Genomic DNA, 15,135 nt, shown 5'->3' with positions numbered 1-15,135 from the left:
TTTGCGGCTTTTCTCGCTTTGCCTTTTGGACATGCGCACTCGGAGGAAGGCGACCTCGCGCTCAGCTTACCGCGCATGTACGTTACCAGGGGTAACGCAAGTAGCCAAAGTGGCTTGTGGCGTGGCTGTCGTTAGTGAGGAGGTTGTTGAGACAGACGCTGAGGCGGAGAGGAGGAGCCCGAGGCGTAAGGGAAGCCGCGATGAGGGCCGTGTTGACGTGGAGAGATAAAGCCGAGCACTGGTGAGAAGCCGGGCGGTCCGCGAAAAGCGGGAGGTCGAGTCCCCGCGGGGACTGCGCGAGCCACTGCAGCGTGTTTGAGGGTGGCAGCGAGCTTGGGTGGCAGCGAGCTTGCTGTCTGGGCCGAGGGCACTGAACCCCGGCCTGGGAGACTGCAGGGTCACCCTCCCGCCCTTTGGCGGTTGGCGAAGCTCCTGAGGGTTGGAGAGCGGCAAAGGGAGGTGCCGCTCCTGGAGGTAGTGGCCAGTGGAGGCAGCTCTTCCCTCACGGTCTGGCCTTGTCGCTGCCTTAGGTTCGTCTCACACCCACGACACAGCACGAAGCTGCTCAGGCTTCACAGTTCTTGCCACATACACATAGTACCTGTACTCTTGTTTACTTGACGTTTTTCTCTAAATTGTCTCATTTATTTTAATTATGATTTCACATTTTACAAGGAAACTTTATTACTCCATTTATGAAAACCAGTGTCACTTGCTCTAAGTGTTAAGATAAAACCAGCGTCGCTTGCTCTAAGTGTAAAAGTAAAACTTAAAGTAGGGAGAAACAAAACTGAACAGGCTGTAGCTAGCTGTTGTTGCTAGGGAGCCTTTAAACCTGATGTCTCGTTTCTCTAAAACTGGAGATTGGCAGATATGATCAGAGAGGTGCTCAAAATGAGCATCAAACACAAGCTCTCCTAATTGGGAAGTTTGAAAAAGAATTGAAGGTGAATAACTTTGTCACCTTTTGATTCAGTTATTTAATGTCATATTCCATTGTTATTGGCTAAATCTATAACATAGACTGTTTTGTCATACATTTATTTATGGGATAGGTCTCGGCCTGACTTTGAAAATCATTCAGCATTGTTGTGAAGCCTCTGTTCTGGCCACTGGAGCAGGTTACTTGTCTTTGGTTCAGTCCTTTCTGAGATCTTTCTCTGTGTGAAGCATGCCCTCTCTCCTCATCTCACACGGAAATCCTGAACATCCTTCAAGGCTCACGTTGGAGACGGGTCCTCTCTTTTGTGTTCGGCACTAGTGGTAGCTGACACTATGTGCCAGGTGCTCGCTAAGCACTTCTTATCCTTCATCTCGTTGTCTCTGTTCACCACTTTCTGAGGTAGGTACTATAATTGCCTCTATTTTATGTATGACGAAACTGAAGCACAGAGAGGGTGGGTAGTTTGCCAAGGTCACACAGTGAGGGGTGGAGCCAGCTTTCAAGCTCAGGTCTTCCTCACTCCAACGTCAATGCTCTCAGCCCCTACATTAGTTTTTCCTTATGTTACAGAGGTGGCAAACTCAAATGTCTGCAGGAGACAGGCAGGTAACATAAATGGGAGATGTTTATTTGCATCTTAAACACTAGGAATTGTATGTTTTCCTTAGGAATAGTCTTGTATTCTATACCCCATTTTTCTTGAAACAGCCCTATCAGTGAATCTTTCATTTGTACTTTTAATAGAGATTTGAGTTTTAAAAAATCATTTTATTTTTAACTTTATTATAAACGTACCTATAGCACAAGCTGATGATAGGCAACTGAACATTTGGCTTCAATGTCAGAGAGTAATAGAGTGTGGCAAGGAGTGTGGCAAACTGCAGAGCTCATGCTTGTCCTAAAAGGGGCAGCTGCTGCTCAGCTCCTGCCAATTACCACCATGCAGGAATATGGCCTAGTGTGCTCAGCTCTTCCTGTTTTCACCAGAAGCTAGGAATCTGGGTTTTTATGTGAAATGGTCTAATTTTTAAACGTTAGCATCTACTCTGAAAAAAAAAAACAAAACACTGTGTGGGCCAAATAAAACATTTGCTGGCCAAATGCAGCCTGATTTGCTCTGTTTTCAACCCTGGCACAGAATTTCGTTCATTTCTCTCTTGTGGTACTTCCAAAGTCTGTTGAGTGTAAGAGTTAATTTTTTAAATCTGTTTATTTCAGAAGTCTAATAAACCCATTAAAGGCAATGGCTATGTCTTACTCGTTTCCAAATTATTCTAGAGCCTAGTGAGGTCAGTGGTTGTTGTTACTATGGATAGTAATAAAATACTAGATATATATAAAATGAAATGCTGTGGATGGATGTATTCGTACATGAATGAATAAGTGAGTGAATGAATGATAAATAAAGATTGGTTGTCTGGTTTTTGGCCCATTACAGATTTGAAACAACCTATTAGAATAAGGGATGTAGGGTTCTATAGACCATCAATCCTGATGGCTGCTAGATGTACTACCAGCTGATGGCCCAGAATGAAAACAAAACAAAAAACAAAAACAAAAATGAAACAAAACAAAAAAAGGTAGTAGAACTAAAAAAATCCTAGATGTCAAAGATTAGTCCTCCACATCCAAATCAGCCATTGTCTCCCAGTCTGCTCCTTTGCTTCTATTTTAACCGTCACATAGCAGCAGGAACTCTTTTTTTAAGACCTGCTGCTGTGATCCTGTTACTCTACTTCTCATAAACCTAGAGTGATTCCCAATTACTTTCCATGTCAAATTGTGCATTTTGCTAGAGGGTCCTCCTGACCCTCCTCCCCACTAGGCTTGCAGCATTTAAATTTATACTTTTAGGTTGAGCAGAAAACTCTATCCTTCCCAAATGCTCCCTTATTCTATGAACTCCCTAGTTTTCTCCCTGAAATGCACAGCTCCAGGTTCATCTCAACCAGGATGCCTTATTAGGCTATTCCAGTCAGGCTAGCATCTGCTATAACTCTCCATTGATGCCAGCTAGTATTTACTAAGTACTTGCTATAGGCAACATGTCTTTATATGTGTTATCATGTTTAATCTCTACAACATGTGAGGTTGGAATTTTTTATCTCATTTAAAGATGAAGAAATTGATATTTAATGAGGTGACATAACTTACCTAAGATTACAAAATGAGTAAGTGGGGCTGGGTCAGATTATGCAGGAGTTGGAGAAGCACTGTGGGACATCGGTTTACAGTGAGGTGGGTATAGGGTTGTCAGAGGACAATTTGCAGGATTCCTCTGTATCTCTGCAATAGAATCTGACAGTGTGTCTTCTGACAATGTATCTCTTTTATAAAAAGAGGCAGGTGGAGAGAGAACCATCCTACAGTAAGTAGAACAGACTGCCTGTAAATGAGTGAGCTCCCAGCCCTGGAGTGTTCAAGCAGGGGCTAGATGGCCATCTATAAGGAATTCTTGCCCTGATGGGGCAGTTGGACTGCACGACAAGGTCTAGAGTCCTTTCCAATTCTGAGTTTCTGGTGATCTCATAATTATATTTATTACGTGTCTAGGACAGTGCCATGCACTGTGGGTCCACAAATATGTAAAACATGGCCATTGCTCTCAAATTGCATATGACTATAATTAAAGGGGCAAGATATCTAACACAATGTAAAGAAGACTGTATAATTCAGAGCTAAACTGAAATGTACAGATTCTAAGTACATTAAGAGTTTAGATTGGGGCAAATCAGACGTATATTTATATTTTAGGAAGGCCGATTTCAAGATATTCAGAGAAAATGAATTTTTATATCTAAGAGAAAGATAGTTCAGGCTTGGCTCAAATGAGACATTCAGAAACGATTTTGTGATAATTCAACCCAAAATAACCCTTATGAAGAAGAGGTCACACAGGAACCACTTTGATGAGCTCATATGTGTATAAGGCAGAAAGGAAGCCACATACCAAGGATGACTATAGATGAGGGTTGCAGATACTGCTCCAACATCTAATAATCCACCATAGCAATCCACAAGTGTCAGGTGCTTTACATAGACTGGCTTGTGCACCCAGTGAGTAGGAGGCTACTTCTCTATCCTTGTTTTGTAGGTGAGAATGAAAGTTCAAATAGGAGGTCAGCTTTTCTGGCCCCACGACCCCTCTAGTTTTTATTCCACCATGCTGCTTCTCCTCAAAATATGAAATGTGCCAAGGCTCAGAGGAAGAAAGCATGAGAAACAAGGAAGACCCAGGTCTGTTACCACATAATGGTGAGGAAGCTGAAAAACTCAGGGTTTCAGTTTGCCCAGCTGGAAAGAGTATGATAATCATCCTTGTTCCAGCTTCTTTATCAGCCAACTCTGTGACAAGGAGCAAACAACTTGCCTCTCTGTACTTTAGTTTTCTCATTGGTAAAATCGGGGCAGTGGTGCCTGTCCTGTCTACTACACTATGTTTTTGTAAGGATCAAATGAGATAATGTAAGTTTACACTTTTTTTTTTTTTTTTTTTTGAGATGGAGTCTCGCTCTGTTCCCAGGCTAGAGTGCAGCAGTGCAATCTCAGCTCACTGCAACCTCCACCTCCCAGGTTCAAGCCATTCTCCTGCCTCAGCCTCCAGAGTAGCTGGGACTACAGGTGTGTGCCACCACACCCAGCTAATTTCTGTATTTTTAGTAGAGACAGGGTTTCACCACCTTGGCCAGGATGGTGTTGATCTCTTGACCTCATCATCCTCCTGCCTTAGCCTCCCAAAGTGCTAGGGCTACAGGCGTGAGCCACCATGTCTGGCCAAGTTTACGCTCTTTAACAGTTCTTAAATATTGAATAACTGTGAAGAGTTTTTATTAAAAGAAGCATCAGGTCAACAGAGCCATACTAAAAGCTTTCTGAATTCTTCATGTAATGCCTTAAGTAGGTAATAATACCTTTTTTTGACATATGATAACAATGATAATGGCGGCCACATAGCATAATGATTAAAACATGGGCTTCAGAACCAGATTGCCTAGGTTTGAGGCCGGGTGCAGTGGCTCACACTTAAAATCCCAGCACTTGGGAGGCTGAGGCAGATGGATCACTTGAGGTCAGGAGTTTGAGACCAGCTGGCCAACATGGTGAAACCCTGTCTCTACTAAAAGTACAAAAATTACCTGGGTGTGGTGGCAGGCACCTGTCATCCCAGCTACTCGGGAAGCTAAGGCAGGAGTATAGATTGAAACTGGGAGGCAGAGGTTGCAGTGAGCCGAGATCTCGCCATTGCACTCCAGCCTGAGTGACAGAGCAAGACTCCACCTCAAAAAAAACAAAAACAAAACAAAAACACAACAGATTGCCTTGGTTTGAATCCTGGCTCCACTTCCATTCAGTAGCTCTTTATTTTCAGGCAAGTTATTTAACTTCTCTGTGCCATAGTTTTCTCATCTGTGAAACAGGTATACAGTTGTTTTGAGGTTAACACAAGTTAATAATGTAGAGCATTTAAACTGTACCTGGCATACACAATAATAAATGTGTTCAATAAATGTTAGTCACTTACTAACATATGAAGGATAACAGATTTGACATACTTGGCAGTAATTCAAGGGAGCAGAAGGTAGCATAGCACGGTAGTTACAAGCACAGACTCTAGAGTCAGACCTGAGTTGAAATCCTGGCCCTTGCACTTGCTAGTTGTATGACATCAGGCAAACCACTTGACCTCTCTGAGCCATGGTATCCTCATCTACAAAACAGAGTAGTAATTCCTACCTCACAGAATTATTGTGGAGATGAAATAAAATAATGCATTTTAAGAGCTCAGCAGGTGCTGTCTGGAATAAGAGTTCGAAGTACTGGTATTGAGAGTGTACTTTTAGGTTACTGACAGAAGCTTGATTTTTAGATTACTGGTGTAAACCAAAAATAAAATTCAAAGGCCCCCCAACCATCTGAATCAATTTCCTTCTCAACCAGGGCTCTTTTAAAATTTAACCTGGGAGACTGTTTCAGGCCATGATGGGAAATGGGGGTCAAACATGCCTCAGTGTACCTCTTTGGCATTAACATCAACACAGACTTTAAGTAAGATAAGAAACATTTTACAAACTATCCTGTCTAAAGCCTAGTACTTAAAGGCTTCCTCAACAAACAGTAACTTGTGTTGCCACAATCCTTTATCTTAACCCAGGCATTCCTTCTGTTGACACTAGGTCTTTTTTTTTTTTTTTTTTTTTTGAGATGGAGTCTCACTCTATCACCTAGACTGGAGTGCAGCCGCGCTATCTTGGCTCACTGCAAGCTCCGCCTCCTGTAGCTGGGACTACAGGCGCCCGCCACCACGCTTGGCTAATTTTTTGTGTTTTTAGTAGAGATGGGGTTTCACCGTGTTAGCCAGGATAGTCTCAATCTCCAGACCTTGTGATCCGCCTGCCTCGGCCTCACAAAGTGCTGGGATTACAGGTGTGAGCCACCGCGCCTGGCCGACCCTAGGTCTTTAGATAAGCTCAACCAATTGTCAATCAGAAAAATTTTAAATCTACCTATAAACTGGAAACCTCCTGCTTTAAGTTGTTCCATCTTTCTGGACCAAAGCAGTGCATTTCTTAAATGTATTTGATTGAAGTCTCATGCCTCACTAAAATGTATAAAACCAAGCTGCACCCTGACCCCCTTGGGCACATGTTCTCAGGACCACCCGAGGGCTGTATATCATGGGGCTGTGGTCACTCATATTTGGCTCAGAATAAATCTCTTCAAATATTTTACAGAGTTTGATTTTTTTGTTGACACTGGCAAGTTTATCCCATGCTAAACTTTTACTATAGGTTGGGTTTTGTTTTTTTGTTGTTGTTTGTTTTTTGAGTGTTTTGTTTTGTTTTTAGCAACTTCAGTAGTAACCTTAACAATAGTCTGTTTGACAGTGCTTGACAGGTTTTTGACACATTCTTACTAAAGTCACCTGAACCAATGAAATCCTCTGCCTGGGGCATTTGAAAATCTTTGTAATATGGCTCCAGACCATTTTTCTAGCCTCATATCTCCATGTTCTAGCAACATCTCACACATAGCCAGATGTTTCAGTCAAATTAAATTATTTTGATTACTTGTGTTGACAAAAAGAGTCAAACTGCAAAATATTATAAGAGATTTATTCTGAGCCAAATATGAGTGACCACAGCCGGTGACACAGCCCTCAGGAGGTCCACAGAACGTGTGCCTAAGGTGGTTGGGGTACAGTTTGGGGGGGCATGAGACCCCAATCAGATACATTTAAGAAATACATTGGCTATAGGTACATTTAAACATGTAAACATTTTCTGGCTGACAATTGGTTGAGATTGTTTAAAGACCTGGGATCAACAGAAAGGAATGTCTGGGTTAAGATAAAGGATTATGGAGACCCGTGTTCTTATTTGCAGAGGAAGCCTTCGGGTACTAGGCTTCAGAGAGAATAGGTTGTAAAATGTTTCTTCTCCCCCTGCAAAACGGAGTCTTGTGCAGTGGCACAATCTCGGCTGGCTGCAACCTCTGTCTCCCAGATTCAAGCAATTCTCCTGCCTCAGCCTCCCAAGTAGCTGGGATTACAGGCGCCCACCACCACACCTGGCTAATTTTTGTATTTTTAGTTGAGACAGAGTTTCACCATGTTGGCCAGGCTGGCCTTGAGCTCCTGACCTCGTGATCTGCCTGCCTCGGCCTCCCAAAGTGCTGGGATTACAAGCGTGAGCCACCACACCCAGCCTAAAATGTTTTTTTCTCATACTTAAAGTTTGTGTTGATGTTAATGCCAGAGAGGTACAGTGAGGCATGTCAGAGGCCCACTTCCCGTCATGGCCTGAAACAGTCTCTCAGGTTAAATTTTAAGAGCCCTGGTTGAGGAGGAAGTCCATTCAGATGTTGTGGGGTGGGGGGGCGCTTAAAATTTTATTTTTGGTTTATACTTGCTATTTCTCACTTTCATGTCTTTGTTTTCTCTGCCTGAAATTTCCTCTACCCAGTGTCCTCCTGCATGTTTCAAAAGCCCTATCTTTTTCAAATATCTTCTTCATGAATCTTTTTCTGATTCTCTCCTCGAATTTAAATGCTGTTGAAACGGCGTCATTGTCTGGGGTAAATATCCGAGATTTGTTGTCTCAACGGCCATTTGGACCCACCAGGGTGAGGTTAAGAGTGGAAGTTTAACAGGCGAAAGAGAGAGACGAGCTCTCTGCAGGTGACAGGGTTCTCAAAAATGAGTTGCCGCCTCTGTGGTGAAATGCAGGTTTTATAGATAAGCTTGAGGAGGTGGTGTCTGATTTACATAGGGCGCAAAAGATTGGTTGGATTGGTGTTTCATTTGCATAACTTTCTAAAAACTGGTTAGGGCTAGGTGTGTCATTTGCATATGGTGTGAAAAGCTGGCCACCCCCACCCTAATCTTTTATTATGCAGATGGGTTCTTTACGTGGCCAGCGCCATGTTGCCTGTTTCTTTACATGTGGTGATAAATTAAAGGGAGGATGGACCCTCCATGTTGAACACACCTGGCCCCCAGGTAGCCTTTTTCTATTGGCACAGCTGCCGGCATTCACCAGTGAAAGCTTCCAGCTTGCCTTTTTTTTTTTTTTCGAGAGGGAGTCTCGCTTTGTCACTCAGGCTGGAGTACAGTGGCATGATCTTAGCTCACTGCAACCTCCGTCTCCCGGGTTCTAGTGATTCTCCTGCCTCAGCCTCTCAAGTAGCTGGGATTACAGGCGCCCACCACCACGCCCGGCTAATTTTTGTGTTTTTAGTAGAGACAGGGTTTCACCATGTTGGCCAGGCTGGTCTCAAACTCCTGACCCCAAGTCTTCCTCCTGCCTTGGCCTCCCAAAGTGCTGGGATTACAGGCGTGAGCCACTGTGCCCGGCCTCAGCTTGCCTATCTATGTTTGCAGCTCGATTTTTCAGGCTACTCTTTGTTAGAAAAAAATAATTTCTCGGGCTGCTTTTTGTTAAAAGGGAAGTTTCGCTGAAGACTCTTTTACCCTCAGTATCTGGCTAAATAATTTCTTTCTAGCTCCTGTATCGCTGTGTCTTCCTCCTTCGAATCCTGTTTTCATGTGTCTCTTAAAGCCTTTATCAGAGTACTGTTGTGTATTTCATCCAAACTAATAGGTCATTGATTATAAAATACCATTGTTTTGTATATCAATAAGAAAGCAAAAAATGCTGCCAGCTACACTGAAACATCATCATTTATAAGACACATCCTAACCTCAGAGGTTGAGAAAATGTGAAAAAAAAATGTATCCTTTAGAATTGATGACATATGGTAGTTCTTTGTGAAGGTGTCTGATTCACACCTTCTCACTGGATAGTAATTTCCCTGAGGGGAGGGAGGGATTATGATCAGTTCATATCTGTTGGTGCCTGGCACCTAAGAGGGACTCAGTAAGTATCTGTGGATTTATTGGCCCTTACTCTAAGGGAGGAGACCACCCCGATATCATCTTATGCCCAATTTCTGCCTCCAAAGAAAGAAGAAGTAAAAACTAAAAGGCAGAAATGAAATCCACAGGCAGACAGTCCTGCGCCGCACCCTGGGCCTGGTAGTTAAAGATCGACCCCTGACCTAATCGGTTATGTTATCTGTAGATTACAGACATTGTATAGAAATGCATTGTGAAAATCCCTATCTTTTTTGTTCCAATCTAATTACTGGTGCATGCAGCCCCCAGTCACGTACCCCCTGCTTACTCAACCAATCACGACCCTCTCACACACACCCCCTTAAAGTTGTGAGCCCTTAAAAGGGACAGGAATTGCCCACTCGGGGAGCTTGGCTCTTGAGACAGAAGTCTTGCCGATACCCCCGGCCGAATAAACCCCTTCCTTCTTTAACTTGTTGTCTAAGGAGTTTTGTCTGCTGCCTGTCCTGCTCTATTTTTTGGTTCCCTAACTGGAAAGCTAGGTGATTGGCAGATGGTCGAGGTAGCTCCTTGGGCGGCTTAAGCCTGCCCTGTGGAACATCCCTGCGGGGGACTCCAACCAGCCCGTGTGACGAGGATCCTGCATTTGCCCTGGTGGGACGCCTCGCCAGAGCAGTGTGTGGCAGGCCCCCGTGGAGGATCAACACAGTGGCTGAACACCAGGCAGGAACGGGCCCTTGGAGTCTGGACATCTAAAACTTGATAAGACTAGTGTTTGAAACTTGCCCACTCCGTTTGAGTGGAAGCGTGGCCTGATCACCCACAGCGTGCCTTTATCGGCACTTTGGTTTTGGTTTTGACTTGGTTTGAATTGCTTGACAGGATTGGTCTTGGGAACTTGCCTACTCCATTTGAGTGGAAGCGTGGCCTGATCACCCATGGTGTGCCTGTACTGGTACTTTGGTTTTTGTTTTTGACTTGACTAGGATTGCTTGATACTTTGGTTTTGGTTTTGACCTGGCTTGGATTTCTGGATACTCTGATTTTGGTTTTGATTTTGGTTTGGTGCAAACTGTAAAAGTGTGTGTGTGTGCCCTTTTTATCCGTTCTTTGTTTTGTGGTGTGTGTGGTGTGAGCGTGGTGTTTTGTCTTGAAGCAGCATAAGTCAGGCACAGATAAACCCACCCTACTAGGAACTATGTTGAAAATTTTCAAAAAAAGGATTTAAGGGAGACTATGGATATCATGACACCAGGAAAATTTAAAACTTTGTGTAAGATAGACTGGCCAGTATTAGCGGTAGGTTGGCTATTAGAAGGAAGCCTGGACAGGTCCCTTGTTTCAAAGGTATGGCACAAGGTAACCTGTAACCTGTAAGCCAGAGAATCCAGACCAGCTGGTTTTTAACCTCCCTGCTTGCAACACACAGTGGTTGAGAGAACAGCAGCATAAACGGCTGGCAGAGGCAAGGAAAGACCAGCAGAGAGAGAGAGAAAGAAAGAGAGAGAGGCAGAGAGAGAGGAGACAGAGGCAAAAGGAAAGTCAAAGAGAGACAGACAAAGTCAAAGAGAGACAGACAAAGTCAAAGAGAGACAGACAAAGTCAAAGAGAGACAGACAAAGTCAAAGAGAGACAGACAAAGTCAAAGAGAGACAGACAAAGTCAAAGAGAGACAGACAAAGTCAAAGAGAGACAGACAAAGTCAAAGAGAGACAGACAAAGTCAAAGAGAGACAGACAAAGTCAAAGAGAGAAAGAGAGATATACAAGTAGTTAAAAAAAAAAAGTGGGCCGGGCGCGGTGGCTCAAGCCTGTAATCCCAGTGGTCCAACGTTCTCTGGACCACTAAAGAGCAAGGATGGACTGCCCCAACCGGTTTTTGTAATTTCCCTAAAACCATACATTCATTTTACTAGAGGATCATAGAAGTTAAAGACTTAAAACAGACTTTAGCAATTAAGACAGGATACCAAGATACAAATGCCTAGTTAAAATGGATCAAATACTCCATCTGCACGTTAAAAAAAAAAAGCAATTGGCCGGGCACAGTGGCTTAAGCCTGTAATCCCAGCACTTTGGGAGGCCGAGACGGGCGGATCACGAGGTCAGGAGATCGAGACCATCCTGGCTAAAACGGTGAAACCCCGTCTCTACTAAAAAATACAAAAAACTAGCCGGGCGAGGAGGCGGGCGCCTGTAGTCCCAGCTACTCGGGAGGCTGAGGCAGGAGAATGGCGTAAACCCGGGAGGCAGAGCTTGCAGTGAGCTGAGATCCGGCCACCGCACTCCAGCCCGGGAGATAGAGCGAGACTCCGTCTCAAAAAAAAAAAAAAAAAAGTGTACCCTATTCCTTTAAAAGCCAAGGTAAATTTAAAACCTGTAATTGATAATTGAAGGTATTCTCCGTAACCCTATAGCACTACAATACCACTTTGTTGCCAGCGTAAACAAGGGCGTATCCCGGAAACACTGAGGCCTTCCTATCAAAAATCCTTAACCCAGTAACCCACGGATGGCCCAAATGCTTTCAATTTGTAGTGGCGACTGCTTTGCTAACAACAACAACAAAAGTAAAAAAAAAAAAAAAAAAAACTTTTAGAGGACACCTCATTGTGAACACAACTCACCAGTTCAGAAGTATCCTAAGGAAGAAAAAAAGGGGCAGGGGGCGGAATTTATATAAAAAGAGTATTATATGGTAAATTCTTATCCTGAAATAATTAACTGGTTGTTTAAAGAAAGAAATATAAAAAATATAAATATAAATATTAAAAAAAAAAAAAGCAATTGTTATGCTTGTGCACGTGGCAGGCCAGAGGCCCAGATTGTCCCCCTTCCATGGAACTAAGGTGGTCCTCCAGTCGACCAGGCATAGGCTGCATGGTAGCTCTTTTCTAGGATTCTACAGCCTGGAGTAATAAGTCATGCCAGACTTTCTCTCTGCTATATGCTAAAGTCTGGCACCCTGCGATTCAGCCCCTGAGGGCCATCCAGCTTCTGTCTCCCAACACTAAGTTCACTGCGTGTCTCTCACGACAGGGAAGAAACTTAGCATTCCTTAGAGACCTGAAGGGATGTGATGAGCTTAAGAATTTCAAGAGCTTATCAATCAGTCAGCCCTTGTTTATCCTTGAGTGGATGTGTGGTGGTATTGTGGTGGACATTTACTGGGCACTCTGCTGAATAACTGGAGTGGCACTTGTACTTTAGTCCAATTGGCTATCCCTTTCACCCTGGCATTTCATCAACCAGAAGGAAAAAAAATCAAATATCATAAAAGCGAGAGAAGCCCCTTAGGGATCTTTCAACCCTCATGTCTCTTTAGATGCAACTGGAGTCCCACGAGGAATACCAAATCAAGGTAAAGCTAGAAATCAAATAGCTGCAGGATTTAAGTCAATATTTTGGTGGGTGACAGTTAATAAAAATGTAGATTAGATAAAGTACATCTATTACAACCGACAGCAACAAGGTTTTCATGAGTTAAAAGAAAAACTCATGTCGGCCCCAGCCCTGAGGCTACCTGACCTGACAAAACTGCCATTTTTAAATCTTTCTGACGCATAGAATGTAAAGAGTTTTGTTTGGAGTTTTAAACCAGACTGTGGGACCCTGGCCAAGGCCAATGGCCTGTCTCTCAAAACAACTAGACAGGGTTTCCAAAGTCTAGTCCCCAGGTCTAATGGCCCTAGCAACAATGGCCCTGTTAGCACAGGAAGCAGATAAACTAACCCTTAGACAAAACCTGAATATAAAGGCCCTCCATGCTGTGGTAACTTCAATAAATACCAAAGGACATCATTGGTTAACAAATGCTAGTTTGTACCAAAGCTTGCTATGTGAAAATCCCCACATAAGCGTTGAAGTTTGTAACATCCTAAACCCCACCACAACCTTGCTCCTGGTATCAAAGAGCCCAATTGAACATAACTGTGTAGAGGTGTCAGACTCAGTTTATTCTAGCAGGCCCAACCTCTGAGACCATCCTTAAACATCAGTAGACTGTGAGCAATACGTGGATGGGAGCAGCTTCTCCAGCCCCTGCATAGTGACTCTGAAGAAGATGACAAGCCCAGCCCCAGTCACACCTGGAAGCTGACTGGTCCACGCACGGCCGAAGCATGAGGAAAGTCTTTGCGCGACTCATTTTCCTTAAAATTTGGACTTGTACAGTAAGGACTTCAACTGACCTTCCTCAGACTGAGAGCTGTTCCCAGTGTATACATCAAGTCACTGAGATAGGACAAAAGATTGCTACGGTCCTATTATTTTATGGTTATTATAAGTGTACTGGAACTCTGAAAAGAACTTGTTTGTATAATGTTATACTATACAAGATATGTAGCTCAGGAAATGACCAACCTGATGTGTGTTATGACCCATCTGAGCCTCCTGTGACCACAGTTTTTAAAATAAGATTAAGAACAGAAGACTGTTAGGGGCTCATAAACAATACGAATAAAGTGTTAGCCAAAATAGAAAAAAAAAGGGTGCCTAAACAAGTCACCTTAAAATTTGATGCCTCTGCTGTCATTAATAGTCATAAGTTAGGAATAAGGTGTAGTTCTCTTAATTAGAAAAGAGGCTATATGGCAGAAAATAAGTACATCTGTCATAAATTAGGACTGTGTGGAAATAAATGTAAATACTGGTCTTGTGTCAGGCTACCTGGATTTAAAAAAAAAAAAAATGAGAAGGATCCAGTCCACCTTCAGAAAGGAAAAAATGACCCTTCCTGTTCTAAGGGACAATGTAAACCCTTAGAACTAGTAATAACCAATCCCCTTGATCCTCACTGGAAAAAAAGGGGAACATGGAACCCTAAAAATTGATGGATCTAGACTAGATTTTCAAGTAAATATCATGGTTTGAGGAAAAGTTTATAAACACTCTCCTGAGCCAGTATTTCAAACCTTCTATGATAAACTAAAAGAGCCAGTACCAGAAATTCCAGGAAAAACAAGAAATTTGTTTTTGCAATTAGCCGAGCATGTAGCACAGTCTCTCAGTGTCACTTCATGTTATGTATGTGGAGGAACTGTAATAAGAGATCAATGGCCATAGGAAGCCTGAGAATTAGTACCTACAGACCCAGTTCCTGATGAATTCCCGGCTCAAAAGAATCACCCTGATAATTTCTAGGTCCTAAAAACCTCAATTATTGGACAACATTGCATAGCTAGAGAAGGAAAAGAATTCACTCACCCAGTAAGATGACTTAGTTGTCTGAGACAGAAACTGTACAATAGTACAACAAAAACAGTCACTTGTTGGAGTTCAAATCACACAGAGAGAAATCCATTTACTAAATTCCCAAAGTTGCAAACCGTGTGGACCCACCTGGAGTCCCACTGGGACTAGACAGCCCCCACTGGATTATACCGGATATGTGGGCATAGAGCTTATGCCAGATTACCTGACCAGTGGGCAGGTAGTTTTGTTATTGGCACTATTAAACCATCTTTCTTCCAACTGCCCATAAAAACAGGCGAACTCCTGGGCTTCCCTGTCTGTGCTTCCTGCGAAAAGAGTAGTATAGCTATAAGAAATTGAAAAAATGGGCCGGGCGCGGTGGCTCAAGCCTGTAATCCCAGCACTTTGGGAGGCCGAGGCGGGCGGATCACGAGGTCAGGAGATCGAGACCATCCTGGCTAACACGGTGAAACCCCGTCTCTACTAAAAAAATACAAAAAAAAAACTAGCCGGGCGAGGTGGCGGGCGCCTGTAGTCCCAGCTACTCTGGAGGCTGAGGCAGGAGAATGGCGTAAACCCGGGAGGCGGAGCTTGCAGTGAGCTGAGACCTGGCCCCTGCACTCCAGCCTGGGTGGCAGAGCAAGACT

The 15,135-nt window shown here is 43.5% G+C and overlaps 1 protein-coding gene across 2 annotated transcripts in view; it reads left to right on the top strand.

Annotated features, from left to right (window-relative positions):
* The first annotated feature begins 57 nt into the window (after nt 1-57).
* Nucleotides 58-15,135, top strand: part of IFT122 (intraflagellar transport 122) — a 92,349-nt gene continuing 77,271 nt past the window's right edge. For both annotated transcript variants that reach the window (XM_033210840.1, XM_033210839.1), the window contains exon 1: nt 58-241. In XM_033210840.1, coding sequence (XP_033066731.1) covers nt 201-241 — 41 coding nt within the window. In that variant the 5' untranslated portion in view covers nt 58-200. The remainder of the gene's footprint in view (nt 242-15,135) is intronic.

This window comes from Trachypithecus francoisi, unplaced genomic scaffold (genome assembly GCF_009764315.1).
Source record: "Trachypithecus francoisi isolate TF-2019V2 unplaced genomic scaffold, Tfra_2.0 Lachesis_group0, whole genome shotgun sequence".
Taxonomy (NCBI): domain Eukaryota; kingdom Metazoa; phylum Chordata; class Mammalia; order Primates; family Cercopithecidae; genus Trachypithecus; species Trachypithecus francoisi.
The sequence above is the reverse complement of the archived record's forward strand: the minus strand, read 5'-3'. Positions and strand labels throughout refer to the sequence as shown.